Below are 19,160 nucleotides of genomic sequence, written 5' to 3' on the forward strand. Positions count from 1 at the left end.
TTGGGTTATATCAAATACATTTCCCCCCAAAAATGCGACTTATGTTTTTTTCCATCTTTATTATGCATTTTCGGCCGATGCGACTTATACTCCGGAGCGACTTATAGTCCAAAAAAATGGTAACTGTATGACATCAGGGGAAGTATAGACAGAATTCTTAATCACTGAAGCAATATTGAAGCATGCAAGACCTTTTAGCTACTTGGTTGCACTTCCGTCTAGTTTCGCTCATGGTGGCTTTTTAAGGATGACAACTGAGCGCTCTGCTTGATTGGGGCCCCACAAGAGAGACAGGGGGGGGCGAGGGTGTTGACATTAAGGGAATTGTGGGAAAGGGGCAGGTCATCATCAGACCTTGAGCTTGGCTTCAGAGAATTGGATGTGAGTGTGCCTTGTTAGTTGGACTAATAAGGGTGTGTGTGTGTCTGTTTATTGCATGTGAAGCGTTATCTTATGCTCCTCAGTCTCCAATTAACTGCAGCACTCTGTTTTATTGATGCCCTCAGTCTCCTCGGATAGAATTTGTCTCTTTACGGTGGCCAATATGCTCAGTAATAAATACAGGAGCTCCTTGTTTGCCTTTTAGTTGGACCGATAGTGATGTGTGTGTAAGAGAGAGAGAGATGGGGATGGGGGGGGGGGGGGGGTTCTTGAGGTGGATTTGGCAGTTGCTTTTGGAGTCTTAATTGCAGGGTTTTAGTGTTTGTAAAAGAGGGGTGGGGACTGAGGGTCACGGCGTTACCCATGGCGCTCCCCTCTTCTTCTGTTCCTCTCGTCTCCCACGCCAGCTTGTCATTCACCCCCATTTGTGAGTTAAATGAGTGTAATGAAGCGTGCTGCCCCTGCCTACACATGCGCACACACACAAAGTCACACATAAGTGCATATGCACCAGCTCATGCTAACATCCCATGACAATCTGTGCTCTGCTTGCCTCCGCCAATACTTCCCCTCCATTTGCTCCCATCAGGGGTCCTGTTTGTTTTACTGCTCCAGTGTGTTTTTGCATCTGTTTGTGTGTGTGTGTGTGTGTGTGTGTGTGTGTGTGTGTGTGTGTTATTGGAAACAACAGAAGGGGGTTTCTATATGTGTGCATGCCTTGTTTATCAAGACTCACTGCCTGGCTGATCAAGTGTGACGTGTGTGTCTGTGTGTACAAACTAAGGCTAAAAGGCTATTTAGTTATTTTGCCTTCACCCCTCAGGACACAGAATGGAGGAAAGGTGCAGGGGAGGAGGTGTGTGTCTGTGGGGTGTGGGGAGTTTGTCAATTAGGTGAGATAAAAGTCAGTTTGACCTTCAGCCCTCCTTCCATCCCTGCCGAGCAACCTCCTGTGCCCCACCCCCCCTAACCAAAACCTTCTTTCTACCCTTCCTTCTCTTTCCCCTCGCTCCCTCCCTCCTGCAGCGAATCAGTGCGCTTGGATTCTGGCGGCTACTGTCTGAGGAGGCAATAATGATGTTTTGGAACACAAAGGAATTTCACGCTTAGACGAGCGCCTGATTTGCTGTGAAAGAGAGAGCGGGGCTGCCAGCCAAACTCTTCTCTCTCTCTCTTTCTTTCTTTCTCTCTCTCTCTCTCTCTCTCTCTCGCTACCTCCCACTACTGACCCTCCTCTCTTCTCCCTCACAAGACCTGACAGTGTACGCAGCAGCTGGCCCCCCCCCTCCCTTCGCTGCCACCACATCCTCCGGCTTTGAGACTCTGATCCCAGCTGTCAGTATTGTTCAGTGTTTGACCCTAGAGGGATGACGAGGAGGAGGAAAGGAGGAATGGAGGGAGGCGGGGGTGGGTGGGATGTGTACACCTCCTTGTAGACGGCAGCAGCTTGTTGAGTTGCTGGAAGATCAGACACACAAGAAACCTTTCCATCTGTTCAGGGCCACAAATATCTGTTGCTTGAGTTTCACAATCATATTGATTTTGATTGGTCTTTTAGTTATAGGTTACTTTGTCTCCTTTAATGAAACCTGAGCTTTTAATGGACACTCAGTACTCACATAGGCCAGTTGTACCCGGCTGGCTTTTAAGCTTGTTTCATCACTTCTATTTTGCTGTATTTCTGAAATTTCCCCGACTTTGTGGATTATTTCCAGCTATTCCGATTTGTTTCATTTGTGCAAGTTGCAGTGTCATTAATTACTTGCATGAGGAGGCGGTCACATTAATTTACTGCCATGTCTTTAGTACGCATGCTAATGTGGGTACAGATGAGCAAGTGTTCCGCTGCTTTTACTTTGAGATTATTTTGAGTCTTATATCTATTTTGAAATGTTTGGGTTATCATTAAGAACTTGCACGATCGATTGCATTGCAGTCCTATCTCGTTTATCGCGGTGTAGTATTGATAGTTTTATTATGCCCCCACTAGCCAAACATGCCGGACTTTAGGCGTGAAGCAGCCCCAAGCATGTTGCGATTAGCCTAGCGGGAGTACAACCTTTTGTCCCAACAATAATGCACCTTTTCCTGTTTAATAACCAACCCCTCTCTCTTCTCATCTTTGTGTGCCTCCTAATCAGCAGCACCTATCACACAACCACGGCGGAGGCCCCATGCCCCTCACGCCTCACCCGGCCGGCCTGCACCCGTCTCAGTTGGGCGGTTCGGCCAGCCTCCTGGCACTCTCCGGAGCTCTCGGCGCCATGCCTCCACATCTGGCAGGGAAAGACGGCGCTGATAAAAAACCTCACCTGTCCGGACCGGACTCGCACTCGGGAGGTGCTGATCACCTGAGAGGTAAACTCAAATGGCCGAAGTATGGCAAAATATTGGTGTTCTTTCATCGTATTTATTATGTTGTCTCTCTCTGCCTTTGTTCCGTCACCTTGTCACAACAGAGCGGGAACCTGGCACAGTAAGTACCTTTTGCTTTACATTTTACGTTTTTGTTTTACATGAGAGCTCTTTCAGATCATAGGATTAGGATTTATTTATTTATATCACATAGAGGTGTAACGATACACAAAAATTTCCGTTCGGTACATACCTCGGTTTAGAGGTCACGGTTCGGTTCATTTTCAGTACAATATGAAAACAACAAAATATAAATTTTTTGGTTATTTATTTACCAAATTTGCAAAATCTTCCAAATATTTTTCTTAGTGGAATATTTGATGTGAAGTAATCGGAACCTTGGATAAGTCAATAATTCATAATAACATTGATTTTGATTCAATATTATGTTTTGAGCAATGACAGTTTGAAAGAAAAAAAAACAGTTTTGTTTTTTTAGTCAACATTGCAACTTTTTCTAAATTACATTTCACCTTTAAGCTTTTTTATTTCACTTTTGTTATGTTTTTGTTTATTTTAATAGTATTTTTAGAATGTGCCGTGGGCCTTTAAAACATTAGCTGTGGGCCGCAAATGGCCTCCGGGGCCACACTTTTGACACCCCTGCTATGGATAATAAAAAATTAAATCTGATAAATCTCTGAATAAAAAGCAGAACCTGGCGACGCATGCGCCTTTATCATAACTCTCTCTCTCTCTCTCTCTCTCTCTCTGTCTCTGTCTCTGCCCCTCCCTCACAAATGCTGCTGCACGCACAATTTGTTTTGTTTTTAACCCCTTCTTAACCCTGAACGTACATTGAAAATACACGCAACCCTAACTCAAAATGCCGGACATTTGAGGCATTTAAGAAACTCCGCCAGGACAGCCCCGCAAAAGAGGACATGTCCGGTGAAAAGAGGACGTATGGTCAGTCTATCGTAGCCCGGTCGCTGCGTGTGTTGTGCCTCGGTGTGCATTGTTTACACAACGTGTGGTACGCTACTTAATATGCCCTTGTGGAAACTCGTTCGGTACACCTCCGAACCATACCGAAACCCCCCAATACAAATACACGTACCGTTACACCAGTGTTTTTCAACCTTTTTTGAGCCAAGGCACATTTTTTTCATAAAAAAAATACGGAGGCGCACCACCAGCAGAAAAGGTTAAAAAATTAAACTCCACCAGGTTGTCGTGCCTTATTTTGAGTTTGTTGTTGTTTCCTGTGTGTATTGCTTTAGTTCCTGTCTTGCGCTGTTATTTTGGTGACCCTTCCTGTTTTGTTGGTGTTCTCCTGTAGCAGCTTCACGCCTTCCTTTGAGAGCTATTGCCCGCCCCTGCTTTGTTTTCGCAATCAAGACTATTGAAGTTGTGCGTACGCTATCCTTCTTAGAGGGGATATTGTTGATTGTCATGTCATGTACGGATGTGCTTTGTGGACGTCGTCTTTGCTCCACACGCTGTAAGTTTTTGCTGTCGTCCAGCATTCTGTTTTTGTTGACTTTGTAGCCAGTTCAGTTTTACTTTTGTTTTACATAGCTATCCCTATGCTTCAGTGCCTTTTCCTAGCGGGACTTGCCTTTTGTTGATTTTTGGTTTAAGCGTTACATACCTTTTTTACCTGCACGCTGTCTCCCGCTGTGCTCTGCCTATTGGGATCATGACAAACCATCCTCGACGCGTTCCGACTTCTACAAAGCAATGAACTACCTGCTGCCACCTACTGATATGGAGTATTACATGGTTACCCTGCCAAGCTCTACACAGCACAGGCACTAGACAACGGCACATTATTATGATTATTGATTTGCAAAAAAATATTTTTTGGGCCAATTAGGTGAAGTTGCATAATTTCCCACAGCACACCAGGCAATATATCACGGCACTAGTCGCGGCACAGTGGTTGAAAATCACTGCGTTACACCCCTAATTTCACATGATCATTCAGTGACAAATCATGATAATTGTAATGTAATGGTTCAGTTTATTTCCAACATGCTTAACAAAATTACATTAAAGTGCATCACGTTTGCATTTGCACTATTTAACAAGAGTTGAATTAATACTACGTTATCCTGGAATCTTCAAATGAATGCTGGTCCATACATCGACAGCCAAGAAGATAGAAGCATGACACAACAATTCAGAATTGGAACGCTTTCTAAAAGTGCACCTGTTGCTATGGCAGGGATTTGACTTTATTGTACTCCTCTGAGCTACTTCCTCCTTCGGGGATCAATGAAGACCGTATCACCGTGACGTTAGAGCGCCTCGTAATTGTTTTAACCGTCAGTTCGCACCTAAATGGCCTCTGCGGTTGAGTTTGACGGCCCAACTGTGTGCGTGCGTCTACGTGTATGAGCATTTATGGGTTCTCTTGGGGCAACGCTTTGGTTGCCTTCTTAGTTCTGCCCTGGAGCGATTCTGAACTGCTTTCTCTGCCAAATGAGCCTTTTAGCACACACACACACATGCACACACACACACGCACACACTCCTCCAAGCCTTCATTGTTGTGCATATTTAACACCTCAGTGAGCAGATTACCTTCCCCCCAACCCTCCCCACTGCCCCTGATCCCGCGCTTAAAGACTCTCATTGTGTTTAATATCACCACCACTGAGAGGGGTGGGCTTTATAGAGGAGGGGTGCAGCAGTCATATGACACTAAAAGCGCGTGTGTGTGTGCGTGCACGTGTGTGTGTGTGTGTGAGTGTGAGAGAGGGGGTTTGCTTGTGTTTTGCGGGTCAGCGCTTCTGAGCTCAGCCCACTAAAAACCTTTCTATAAAGGGGGAAGAGGGGTGGGTGTGGGGGTGAGGAAGGGCCCCCTTGGTAGAAGGCCGATTTTCCGCCCCTGTCACCTCTCCGTCGCTTGTCACCCTTTCTTCTCCTCCACACACTCTTCCTCCATTTTCTCTGTCCTCTAATCTCCCATTTTTTTCTCACTCCCCCCTTCCTCCTTCATTTACCCTCCCCCCACCCCCCCATCCCTCCCTGTCAGCACTCCCAACGCTGCTGCTTGATGTGTGCACGCGCATGTGTGTTTGTGTATGCTGGATGCACATTTCATTGACAAGCTGTGACTATAATGGACTCAACATGAAGCTTTAATCCATTAACAAAAGGATCCGTTGGTCAGGAGGCAAAGGGGGTTAGGGCGGGGGTGCTTAGTGTGTGCTTTTGGGACACACAAGCGTTATGCAAGCAATACACACATAGGCTTTCACAGTCAATTACACACTGCACACTCACACACACACTCACACACACTCACACACATACCCACGCACACACCTCTCACACAGCAGCTCGTCACAGCCAAGAGAGGCAAGGCAGTGCGGATAGATTTTAAGAGCCACTTAATATAATCATCAACTTTACAGGCGTGTGTATTGGTGTGCGCGCCTCTGAGCTCTTAACCTACTCGCTAAAAAGTTCTCGCTCTGTTTTTATAACTTGCCCTGCGCACACATGCGACCATAGCCGCCGGCATTTGTAGCGGTGTCGTCTAGGCCAACGTGTTCCCGCCACGTTACATGGAAAGTTTTGCATCATATTACCATCTTTCCTCAAATAGTGGCCGTGCTCCAATTAGTTGGTTTAGTCCCCCCACTTCTTCAGACAATAAATGTCTCCTTTAGATAGATGCTTCATCCCCCGTCCCCCCCGCTCGCACCAACGCAGAGTGGAGGGTCAGCGGCTGTGTGAAAGGGAATAGCAGGCAGCCGGAACAGGGGTATAAAGTTCAACACTTGACTCATTTGTGTCGCTCGATTGTGTTAAAAGCAATTGTCGCTGTCCAATATGAATATTTATTAGGAATGTAACAGTTTCAAAATCTCACGGTACGATGTTACCACGGTGTTAAAGGGGAACTGGACTTTTTTAAAACATTTTTTTACTTTGCCTATTTTTTACAATCGTTCTGAAAGACATGACAATGGATGGATTTTGTTTTAATGCATTCTAAATTGCAAATAAATGTAAATAAAACTCCGCTTACAATAGAGCAGGGGTCCCCAAACTTTTTGACTCTGAGGCCGCATTGGGGTAAAACAATTTGGCTGGGGGCTGCGCTATATATATATATATATATATATATATATATATATATATATATATATATATATATATATATATATATATATGTATATATATATATATATATATATATATATATATGTGTGTGTATGTATATGTCCATGTATGTATATATGTAAATATATGTATGTGTGTGTATATATATATATATATATATATATATATATATATATATATGTATATATATATATATTCCTCGTGCACTAATTGACTTAAAGAGCGCACTTGCTGCATGTCACGTTATCGATGGTAAAATGCATTTTTAGACAATATGATTTGCCTGAGTGGCTAGGAGACGGTAGAAAATGGACTAGTAAGGACAATTAAAAAATAAATAAATAAATAAACTTTTTTTTTTTTTTAAGTTGGGACTTCCCGCGGGCCGGATTTTGGACGATGGGGAGCCGTATCCGGCCCACGCGCCATAGTTTGGGGACCACTGCAATAGAGCCTACGGGAGTCACTCTAATCCCTTAAAAAACATCCAAAAATCTTCATTAATATTTTATATACCGTATTTTCCGCACTATAAAGCGCACCGGATTTCCAGGCGCACCTTCAATGAATGGCCTATTTTAAAACTTTATTCATATATAAGGCGCACCGCATTTTATGGCGAATAGAATAGACGCTACAGTAGAGGCTGGGGTTACGTTATGCATCCATTAGATGGAGCTGCGCGAAAGGGAATGTCAACAAAACAAATAGTGATTGTACTGACACTTCTACTTGCTGCTCTCTGTTCAACAACTCACTGTTCGAGTTTGTCCTTCAACTGTAGCCATCTCGCTTTGTTCCCTCGGAAACTCTATTTCGTCTTCTTTACTTGGCGCAGGTCATCATGTTGCTTCCGCCACTTCCGCACCATTGATTCGTTAATGTTAAATTATTTCGCTGCTGCTCTATTCCCGTGTTCTACTGCGTGATTGATCGCCTTGAGTTTAAACTCTGCGTCGTAAGCGTGTCTCTTAATAGGAGCCATTTTGGGTCTTTACATAAAGTTTAGGTCTCGCAACTACGGTAAGCAGCCGCCAACTTCATTTTCCCTCGTAGAAGAAGAAGCGCGGGGGATCATGAAGTCGGCGGCTGCTTACCGTAGTTGCGAGACCTGTTGGCTCAATATTGGTCCATATATAAGGCGCACCGGATTATAAGGCGCACTGTCAGCTTTTGAGGAAATTGGAGGTTTTTAGGTGCGCCTTATAGTGCGGAAAATACGGTACTAGTTGTAAGGATTTATGTAATGTAGTAACAGGCACATTCATAATATCGTAATATTTACGTTGTTTGCTCATTTTAAGCATATGCGTGTGACTATAAATTGTATAATTAGTCTATAAAATTGTTGTAAATATACCGCTGCATAACATTGTAAGCTTGTTAACATTAAAGGAAACAACACACCGGTATTTCCTTGTCTCCTACCGTGGTTGCAATGAAGCCAAGTGCTACATATGCTTCATCATATTCTGGTATGGCAAACAAAGCATGTTCCCCAACATCACACGCGCCCCCTGGCATCCCACTGCGACCCCCCAGGGATGCTCGCCCCAATATTTGAGAAAGACTGCTTTAAAGTGACAATATTAACATCCAGTGTAAAACAATAATGCTCAGTTTTGTGTCTTTCAACTTTTTATTTTCTGAGAAGACGTGTTCTTCACAGTGGACATGTTTATACCAGTTTGGAAAATGCTGTTCCTCAGAAAAGTGAACTAACAATTTAACTTTTTTTTAATAATGTAAACACCTCACAAACTGATCTTTCCTGGGTGGTTTATGAGGCGGTGACCTGTCCAAGGTGCTGCCTTCTGCCCGAGTGCAGCTGGATAGGCTCCAGACCCCCCGCAACATTGAGAGAGACAAGCAGTGGAAAACAGATGGATAGATTGAGGATTTATCAAGTCGCTTTTCAGTTTACCCCGATTTCCTGCTGTGTACAATTTTTTGGGGGGGTGATTTCCCTCCATGTGCTGTTACGTGACCGGCTGGCTCTGTGTCGCCTTGGAAACGCTCGAGACTAAAGTGGCGCGCTTTACTTTGCAGAACGCAGACGTTTTTACCTTCGCCAAAGAGGTTATGTTTTAGCCAGGGTAAGTTAGCAACATAGATCAAATAGCTATGGATATATTTTCTTCAAGAAATGTCCAAAAAACTATTCCTCTCATCTATTGCAAATCCAATTCACTTCCTGCACACAGCGTTCCGCACGCCCACCTTGTCAGCCCCGGTTGCGCTGCATCTGGGAGATGTAGTTTTTCCCAGACTCGGCCAACGTTAAAATGCCCCCAAAAAAAACTACACACCAAGTTTTTGTTTGATGCCGTCACTGCATTATTGTGAAGACTTTGAAACTGCAATACGACGGTATCCACAATACCTTTACACCCCTAATATGTGTACATCCAAATATCTGTTTCCATGTTGAGTAGGGCTACAATGATATACAAATTCATTTATATTATATTTCTTTGATTAATTGTTTAGTGAGTGTAACTAACACAAATTCATTAAAAATCCGGACCACATGGATTGCTTGGAAATATGCGGATATACTTTAGCTTCCGCACGTCCGCTGCAATTAAGCGCACATCAAAGCGGTGGTGTTTGGGTGCCGAGATCTGTGTGGCGGAAAAGAGCGGATGTTTATTTTTTTTAATTACTGCACACATTAGAGCTACGGCTTTCAATTATTTGAGTAATCGAGTAATCTATCGATTAGTTTAGACCAGTGGTTCTTAACCTGGGTTCGATCGAACACTAGGGGTTCGGTGAGTCGGCCTCAGGGGTTTGGCGGAGGTCAAAACACACCCGACTCATCGTGTAAATAAAAACTTTACGGATACGGCAACAGCAGAAGTCAGACTGATTTGCAGGTGTGTAATTTGTTGTGAGTTTATGCACTGTGTTGGTTTTGTTGTTTGAACAAGGTGATGTTCATGCACGGTTCATTTTGTGCACTAGTAAAACAACATGGTAACACTTTAGTATGGGGAACATATTCACCATTAATAAGTTGCTTATTAACATGCAAATTATTAACATATTGGCTCTTCACTAGTCATTATTAAGTACTTATTAATGCCTTATTCAGCATGGCCTTTTTATAAACCTAACCCTCGAACCCTGGCCCTAACCCTAACCAAATAACTTTAAATTAAGTCTTTGTTACTTAGAATATGTTCCCCTAGTGTCCAAATAACTCTAAATGAAGTCTTTGTTACTTAGAATATGTTCCCCATACTAAAGTGTTACCAAAAACATATAACTTTGTCTTGAATTTGAAAAAAAAACAACATTTTATTTTTCACTAAAGAAGGGTTCGGTGAATGCGCATATGAAACTGGTAGGGTTTGGTACCTCCAACAAGGTTAAGAACCACTGGTTTAGACTTAGACTTAGACTTCCTTTTTATTGTTATTCAAATTTGAACTTTACAGTACAGATAAGAACGAAATTTTGTTGCATTTGCTCATGGTAGTGCAGGATAAAAAAGCAATAAGGTTCAGATATAAATAAATAGATTACTGTACATATAAATATATTGCACTTTTGCATATGCGTCCAGGTATATGGATGTATGTTATGTCTTTATATTCCAGCCACTTAATCCATTTTTTTTTTATACGATTATTGTTCCAATAATCGGATAAACCCCCCTTGACAACCTCTGTGTTTTTAGAAATAATAGATTATTCGGCTTGCCATAACCTTCAGTCTTTTTTTTTTTTTAAATGAAACACATCATCAACATTGAAATATAACCTTTAACATGTGCATTAGTAAAAATAAAAAACTCTCCGCTGTTATGCCGCCACTCACACACCACTGCTTTGATGTGCGTGCTATTGCATCAGCCGTTTGTAAACTATGTCTACGCGGACATAGTTTACATACAGCTGAGGCAATACATGATGCAATTAAAGTTCCGGGCACTTCATACATTCATTGAAAGATGAATTGAAGCAACAAAATAGGAATCACCTTTTTTTTTTTTCCTAATTGATTTAATCGTTTATTCGTTGCAGCCCTAACACACATGTTAAAAGTGTAATTTCAATGTTGATGATGTGCCTTTAATAGACAATATAAGAACAACGTTTATGGCAAGTAGAAACATCTTTATTTAACCTATTTTCCCTAAAATAAGCAGTGAAGCTATTAAGTGTTTCATCCAATTACTCGATTAATCGAACAAACTGATCGATAGATTACTAAAATAATCAATAACTGCAGCCCTAATGTTGTGTAGCTGTGTGAACATGAATACAGACACAGCCATGTCTTGTTTTCCTATGTTCTGTGTGAAAGCCACAGGCAAATGAATGCCGTTAAGTCTCTGATGCGCCAGTCTTGCAGACTCTGAGTATACAAGCTTATTTGAACTCTGTTTGCCAAAACCGCAGCACTTACTGCACACAAATAGTAGCAGTAAGTGTTACTATGTCTATAAAAGCCATTTTTTTCCACTGTTTGTGGTCTGTATAAACAGCAACATTAAATGGGGTGGAACTAATTTCTTGCAGTTTGTCCTCATCTGTCTCAAAAGTGTAGATTCAGGAGTTATTCTGTTAGCATGTTTTATTCTGTGCACGACTGTCTTACCTGCGTTCCGTCTCGTCCGTTGTCCAGAGTAACTCCTCATTGCCCGAAAATCTTCGGAACTCAGACAAGCGGCGGAACGGACCTGACTTTTCTAACGACAACAAGAAGCGCAAAGTGGACGACAAGGACTCGAGCCACTATGTAAGAGAGGCTATCTGTTTGTACAACACACAGCACAGTGGGGAATGGTGCTAATTGGTTGTTTATCTTTGCAGGATAGTGATGGGGAGAAAAGTGATGATAATTTAGTGGTGGATGTCTCAAACGAGGTCAGTATGTTTGCACTAATGGTGGGGATATGTGTGGTTCTTTTCATCTTCATCAAATGAAATGCATAAATTATACACAAGCATCGCGCTGGCCTGTGGAGGAATGGTCCCTGTTTGAGTGACGTTTATTACGACTCACAAGGGAATGTTCTTTGAATGCTAACAGGTTTATTACAGGAATTTTGCTCTCCGCTAATTAAGTGTATGGATTATTATCTTATCTCTTGGGCAGGAACAAGCCTCGCCTCGCGGTACGCCCCTCCCCTCCCCAAGAGAGAATGGCCTGGATAAAGCACGCCTCCTCAAGAAGGACCCTTGCAGTCCTGCCTCTACTGCCTCATCTGCTAGCTCTTCCTCGCTCAAATCCAAAGAAATAGCTATGGTTCGATTTCGCTTCCTTTTGTGTTAGAGACAGGTTGTTCACAGTATGTTTCTGACTTTTATACTTTGTCATAATGGCAGCGAGACAAAGCGGGGACACCCGGGCTCAAGTCAAGCACGCCTACGCCAAGAGGAGATTCCACCCCTGGTCCGAGCTCCACACCTGGTGTCCGGCCAAGCCTATCAAAACCCCCGCCTATGGAGATCCCTCATCCTCCGAGTATGTCTCTTCTTAAAAAATATCAAGCCATACAGAAGAATTAAAGGATGCGGGAGGGATTTTAATGCAATAGTACGCTAAAGATGCTAAAACCAATCCAATCGATGTCAATATACACTAGGCTATTTGAAGAACATTAATATTTTAAAAATGAATGCATTTTCCAAATATACAGTGGTGGATGTAGGTGGGTTGTAATTATCTTTACTACCTTATGTTGAGGCAGATGTCTTTACCACACTGCAAAATGTCAGTGTTTAAAAACAAGAAAAAAAAATACAAAAATGAGAGGTATTTTTTTTTATCGAAGCAAAATTATCTGCCAATAGAACAAGAAGATTTGGCTTGTCAAAACTTTCTAAAACAAGTAAAATTACCTTACTTCAATTAACCCAAAAATACCTTAAAATAAGTATATTCTCACTAATAACAAGTGCACTTTTCTTGGTAGAAAAAAAAAGTGAGACTTTTTTGCTCAATATGTTGAAAAATATTCTTAAATTAAGTAAATGCTAGTGCCATTATCTTGACATAATAATATGCGCTCGGCATTACATTTCTTGAAACCAGCAAACTTTAACTAAAAACTAATTTCTTATTCTTAATGGAAAGGCAACAAGGCAACTGCTTGTTACTCTCGGGGTCTCCTAGCCGCTGAGGCAAATCATATTGTCTGAAAATGCATTTTTCCATCGATAACATGACATCATCGCGCCAAGTGCGTGCTCTTTCAGTCAATTAGTGCGCATATATACAGCCCGGCCCCGGGCCAAAACATTTTTAATTGTAATTTTGAAGAATTCATCTAAATGTGCATGAACTATTTCTGTTCAAAATTGTTAGAAATGTTACATGTTTAAATATTAACTGTCAGTTTACTGTACTGTGCCAACTGTACTACTATATGAGTATGTGTTTTCTATTGTTTCATTGAAAATAAAACAGCAAAGTCCATTTGGCTGTCATCTGTTTTAATTATGAGACAAAATTGTGTCAGTCATGTTTTTTTTTTATGCTTGAAATAAGAAATTATTACTTTAAAAAGGTAGTTTTATACTTGTGAGTGTTGATGACACAGCTTTGCAACAGTTGATATTCTAGTTTCAAGCATGTTTTACTCAATATAAGTCATCAAATCTCAGCAACAAGCTGTAATATCTTACTGAGATCATTTAGGACCAAAACCCTTAAAACAAGTAAAACACTCTAACTTAAAATCTGCTTAGTGAGAAGAATTATCTTATCAGACAGAAAATTTAGATATTTAATCTTACTTCGATTTCAGTTTTTGCAGTGCACATCATACACCGGAGAGATAGCATCTGTAAATCAATCAATCAATCAATGTTTATTTATATAGCCCTAAATCACAAGTGTCTCAAAGGGCAGCCAAAGTTTAGGTTGAAGTTTAAAGACAAAAGTCTCTGCAGAGTGGCGGGTCCCACAGAATCGTAAAAACAAAGACATCTCTCCTAATAAATGCCTTACCCGCAGTAGACGCCCCATGTGAGCCAGCGACAGTGGACGTTCATTAATATTAGTGAGGAAAATGCTACCTAATTGCTTCATGCTGAAGGTTAAGGGATTCTATCACCACCTATCTAATGAATATTTATTGCGCTGTACCTCCCCGCTGATTCAATCTAGAGTGACTCAATTGTGTCACATTACTTACTGTACAAGGGCATCTGGCCCTAAAAATAGCATCAGCTTTAAATTTCACAGCTCTGTCATCAAGCTATCAACGCTTTCTGTCCCGTTCTTTCACAGCAGCAGGTCTGAGGACGCCCCTGGCGGTCCCCGGTCCGTACCCGGGGGCATTTAGTATGTTGCCCCACGCGGCGGGGATGAACGGCGACCTCGCCGGAGCAGCCAGCGCCGCTGCCTATGCTGCTGGACTGCACAACATTTCTCCACAGATGAGCGTTGCTGCTGCGGCTGCCGTAGCCGCGTATGGCCGGTCACCTATGGTGAGTAGGACACAACCGCTTATATAATAATGATGCCTCAACATTAGGTACACCTGCACAATCAAGTTATAATGGTCAGTCTGCCTCATGTAATTCCTTAGTGCATTGTTTGTAGGGCTGCGAATCTTTGGGTGTCCCACGATTCGATTCAATATCGATTTTTGGGGTCACGATTAGATTATAAATAGATATTTTTCCGATTCAAAACATTCAATACATAGGATTTTAGCAGGATCTACCCCAGTCTGCTGACATGCAAGCAGAGTAGTAGATTTTTGTAAAAAGCTTTTATAATTGTAAAGGACAATGTTTTATCAACTGATTGCAATAATGTAAATTTGTTTTAACTATTAAATGAACCAAAAATATGACTTATTTTATCTTTGTGAAAATATTGGACACAGTGTGTTGTCAAGCTTATGAGATGTGATGCAAGTGTAAGCCACTGTCACACTATTCTTTGTTTATTTTAATTTTATTTTTTTATAAATGTCTAATGATAATGTCAATGAGGGATTTTTAATCACTGCTATGTTGAAATTGTAACTAATACTGATACTGTTGTTGATAATATTCATTTTTGTTTCACTACTTTTGGTTTGTTCTGTGTCGTGTTTGTGTCTCCTCTCAATTGCTCTGTTTATTGCTGTTTTGAGTGTTGCTAGGTCGGGTTTGGTTTTGGAACTGGATTGCATTGTTATGGTATTGCTGTGTATTGTTTTGTTGGATTGATCAATTAAAAAAAAAAAGAAAAGAAAAAAGAAAATCGATTTTTGAAAAATAAGAATCGATACAACGTGAGAATGGCGATTTGAGTTCGAATCGATTTTTTTCCCACACCCCTAATTGTTTGCTTTAATAAACACCACCTGTCAAGTACACATTGTTAAATAAAAGTTGGTGCATTCGATGACATCAAAATTAATTCTCAGAAGTAATGCCATGTGCTGTGGTAGATGCTTGTATGTGGCAGCTGTGTGGAGTTAAAAAAAAAAATTGTGCGACTGTATCCAGCTCTATGTTGTGCCGTCCAAGTATGATAACATATTCAGAATAGGGCTGGGCGATATGGCATTTTATTAATATCAATATTTTTAAGCCATGTCACGATACACGATATATATCTCGATATTTTGCCTTAGCCTTGAATTAACACTTGATGCATATAATCACAGCAGTATGATGATTCTATGTGTCTACATTAAAACATTCTTGTTCATTCTGCATTAATATATGCTCATTTTAAACTTTCATGCAGAGAGGGAAACTACAATTAAGGCAATTTACCAAGACTGTATTCATTAAACAGTTATTAAGCAGTGGCACAAACATTCATGTCATTTCAAAACAGAAAGTGCAAGATTGTCAGAGACATTTTAAAACAAGCTATTAGTGCACTTTTGTGCATGATGTCACTAAGATGACATATCAAAGCAACACTAAATTAAAGTGCACTTTTTGTACAGAACGCCACTACAATAGTTTAAATTAAATAAAGTGTACTTTTGTGCATGATGTCACACAAGATATTTCAATAACTGTCAAATAAAAATGAGCTGCATAATAGGAAATCAAATAGTGTATGTCCTTCGCTATGTGGTAGGTTCCTGCGGACGTTATCTCCTTCTGTTGTAGACTATTTTTTTCATATGGTGTTGATCTGGAAATGGTTGCTTTGGCATTTTGTGGGCATGGCACCTAACGCAGATGTTGACATGCGGAGTTTCAAGCACTCGTCATTCTCTAGCGGGTGACTTTTCAAATGATGCTACAAATTAGCAGTTGGCTACTTTTTGTAACAACGCTCTTGCCGCATACTTGTTTGACATCTTCCCGCTTGAAGCCAAACCACCGCCAGACGATGGACCCCGTGCTGTTTTTCTTAGGAATGAATTTTTCCTTCATTTGTTACCAGATTCGCACCTTCTTTCTCTCGTATTACCACTCGCACCACTCCGCTAGCATCACAGCTAATGACATGCTGCTACCTCTCTGCTCAGCGAGGGCGTATGACGCGACAGTATGTGACGTATGTAAGAAGGTGCGCTTGTTTTATGTCTCTGTGAGAAGGAGAGACAAGAAAGAGTGGGAAAAGCCTGTAGTGTAATGCCCGCAGCTAAAAGCAACTGCATGAGAACGTATACTCGAATATCACGATATAGTCATTTTCTACATCGCACAGAGACAAACTCGCGATATATCGAGTATATTCGATATATCGCCCAGCCCTAATTCAGAACACCACTTGTTGAGTCTGAACAAACAGTGGCACACATGGTGACTTTGACATCATGACTGCTCTTGCCACGCTTGCTCTCCCTTCTCGTCATCGAGTTTCTGATGAACACTTGCTGGGATGAACCTCGGCTTATAGTGGGGACACGGTATAAAGTGACTAACCTGGAGCCACGATACACTTCAGGATATGACCGGCAAACTCCAGGAACGCCGTGAAAAGGTTGGTTTATAAATGAGCCTCGAGAAGGCCCAAGGCTACAATCGTCGGTCAGGAACAGCATCCACTTCTCACTCAAGGCGAACACGAGGATATCAAGAACTTCATTTACCAGAACTTCATTTACCTCTGTAGTAACATCTCAAGTTCAGCTCACATAGAAAAAGGCGCACAAACTAGGAACGTCAAAACTGCAGGAGCGTTCCAGCGGATCTGCAACATTTTGTCTTCCGAAAACCAACAGTACAGCCACTGAGCTCTGCCTCTATATGTCAGTGGTCATCCCAATAGCTACCTATTTCTGTGAAACGTGGACGAGGACCGCTAGCATTACCAACCTGCTGGATGCTTTCCACCGCGGATGTCTCAGCATACTTGCCAACCTTGAGACCTCCGAATTCGGGAGATGGGGGGGTTGAGGTGTTTGGTACCCATCTCGAGCTACATGTATAGTAGATCAACTATAGTACTACGTGATTTCTCCCATCCAATTAACAAAGGCGGGTCATAGTAAGAATTAAAAAGGTATTTAAATTCAATGAAAGACTAGCAATTAGAGATGTCCGATAATGGCTTTTTTGCCGATATCCGATATTCCGATATTGTCCAACTCTTAATTACCGATACCGATATATACAGTCGTGGAATTAACACATTATTATGCCTAATTTTGTTGTGATGCCCCGCTGGATGCATTAAACAATGTAACAAGGTTTTCCAAAATAAATCAACTCAAGTTATGGACAAAAAATGCCAACATGGCACTGCCATATTTATTATTGAAGTCACAAAGTGCATTATTTTTTTTAACATGCCTCAAAACAGCAGAATTTGAGGAGGTTGAGGTGGGCGGGGTTGAGGTGTGTGTGTGTGGGGGGCTGGGGGGGTATATTGTAGCGTCCCGGAAGAGTTAGTGTTGCAAGGGGTTCTGGGTATTTGTTCTGTTGTGTTTATGTTGTGTTACGGTGCCGATGTTCTCCCAGAATGTGTTTGTCATTCTTGTTTGGTGTGGGTTCACAGTGTGGCACATATTTGTAACAGTTTTAAAGTTGTTTATACGGCCACCCTCAGTGTGACCTGTATGGCTGTTGATCAAGAATGCCTTGCATTCGCTTGCGTGTGTGGAGAGCCGTAGATATCATGTGACTGTGCCAGCACGCATAGGCAGGGCCTTTAAGGGATGCCCCCAATATTGTTGTCTGGGTGGAAATCGGGTGAAATTCGGGAGAATGGTTGCCCAAGAAGAGTTGCAGAGGATCTGACTAAATGGAGGGAACTCGTCACACAATGTTCCAATAAGGAGGAGCTAAGTCTAATAAGTATCACCTCACTGGCCACATCAGGTGCACTTCCGCAATCTAATTAGACAGAAAAAATATTTTAAAACTGGACCACATCATAATGAGACACTTGAATATTGTTTAAATTTTCCGGGTTTGCCCAATATTATGGCAGGTGTTTAGAAATTGATTACACAGCTTCTCTTCTCTGTGCTGTTTGAAAGTATTTGTCCAGTGAGGAGGAGGAGGAGGGTTGCAGTGCATTATTGAACGAGCTCATCAGTCATGGCTGTATTTGCATAGTGTTCATTACACTGTTTAAATAGGTTCAGGCAAGTAGCGGGTGAGTCTGAGCAACAGTTTGCCGATACTCCGCTTTGTGTACTCAGCGGCTGTATGTGTGTCGGGTTGGGAGGGGGTGTACTGTCAGCTTAGCCCCTGTGTGTTTACCAACTCTTACACTTGTCAGTCATTTTCAGATTACGTGTGCTTTCCCCAGCTTTGTTTGCTTTGCATTTAGGAGCGTTAATGCACAAGTGTTGTCTTGCTTTGCCACTACCTGTGTGTGTGTGTGTGTGTGTGTTTGCACTGTGCTCACAAACACTCTCTTTCTCATCAAGGTCGGCTTTGATCCTCACCCTCACATGAGAGTTCCTGGAATGCCTCCCAGTCTTACTGGAATCCCCGGTGGCAAGCCGTAAGTGTGTTTGCACCGACTTGCTTGTTTGATTAGCATTGACATATGAGATCTTTAAATAGATCTCATAAATGATTTAAAAAAAACACTCACAACTTCCTTTTCTACATGTTCCTTCCCCTTAGTGCCTATTCCTTCCATGTGGCAGCAGACGGACAAATGCAGCCGGTGCCCTTTCCTCCAGATGCGCTAGTAGGGCCCGGTATCCCTCGCCACGCCCGCCAGATAAACACGCTCAACCACGGGGAGGTGGTATGCGCCGTAACCATCAGTAACCCCACGAGGCATGTTTACACCGGAGGGAAGGGCTGCGTCAAGGTGTGGGACATCAGTCACCCCGGCAACAAGAGCCCCGTGTCGCAGCTCGACTGCTTAGTGAGTGAAGTTTGCTCCATGTTTGTCAT

General features: G+C 42.0%; 1 protein-coding gene across 2 annotated transcripts in view; it reads left to right on the forward strand.

Annotated features, from left to right (window-relative positions):
- Positions 1-19,160, forward strand: part of LOC133575952 (transducin-like enhancer protein 1) — a 56,134-nt gene that overhangs the window by 24,844 nt on the left and 12,130 nt on the right. Inside the window, exons 7-15 of one of the 2 annotated variants that reach the window (XM_061928897.1) lie at positions 2,523-2,739; positions 2,841-2,857; positions 11,512-11,625; positions 11,700-11,753; positions 11,986-12,135; positions 12,216-12,354; positions 14,125-14,324; positions 18,680-18,756; positions 18,882-19,131. In XM_061928897.1, coding sequence (XP_061784881.1) covers positions 2,523-2,739; positions 2,841-2,857; positions 11,512-11,625; positions 11,700-11,753; positions 11,986-12,135; positions 12,216-12,354; positions 14,125-14,324; positions 18,680-18,756; positions 18,882-19,131 — 1,218 coding nt within the window. The remainder of the gene's footprint in view (positions 1-2,522; positions 2,740-2,840; positions 2,858-11,511; positions 11,626-11,699; positions 11,754-11,985; positions 12,136-12,215; positions 12,355-14,124; positions 14,325-18,679; positions 18,757-18,881; positions 19,132-19,160) is intronic. The other variant, XM_061928898.1, reaches the window with a different exon arrangement.

Source organism: Nerophis lumbriciformis, linkage group LG33, assembly GCF_033978685.3.
Source record: "Nerophis lumbriciformis linkage group LG33, RoL_Nlum_v2.1, whole genome shotgun sequence".
NCBI classification, from domain to species: Eukaryota; Metazoa; Chordata; class Actinopteri; order Syngnathiformes; family Syngnathidae; genus Nerophis; species Nerophis lumbriciformis.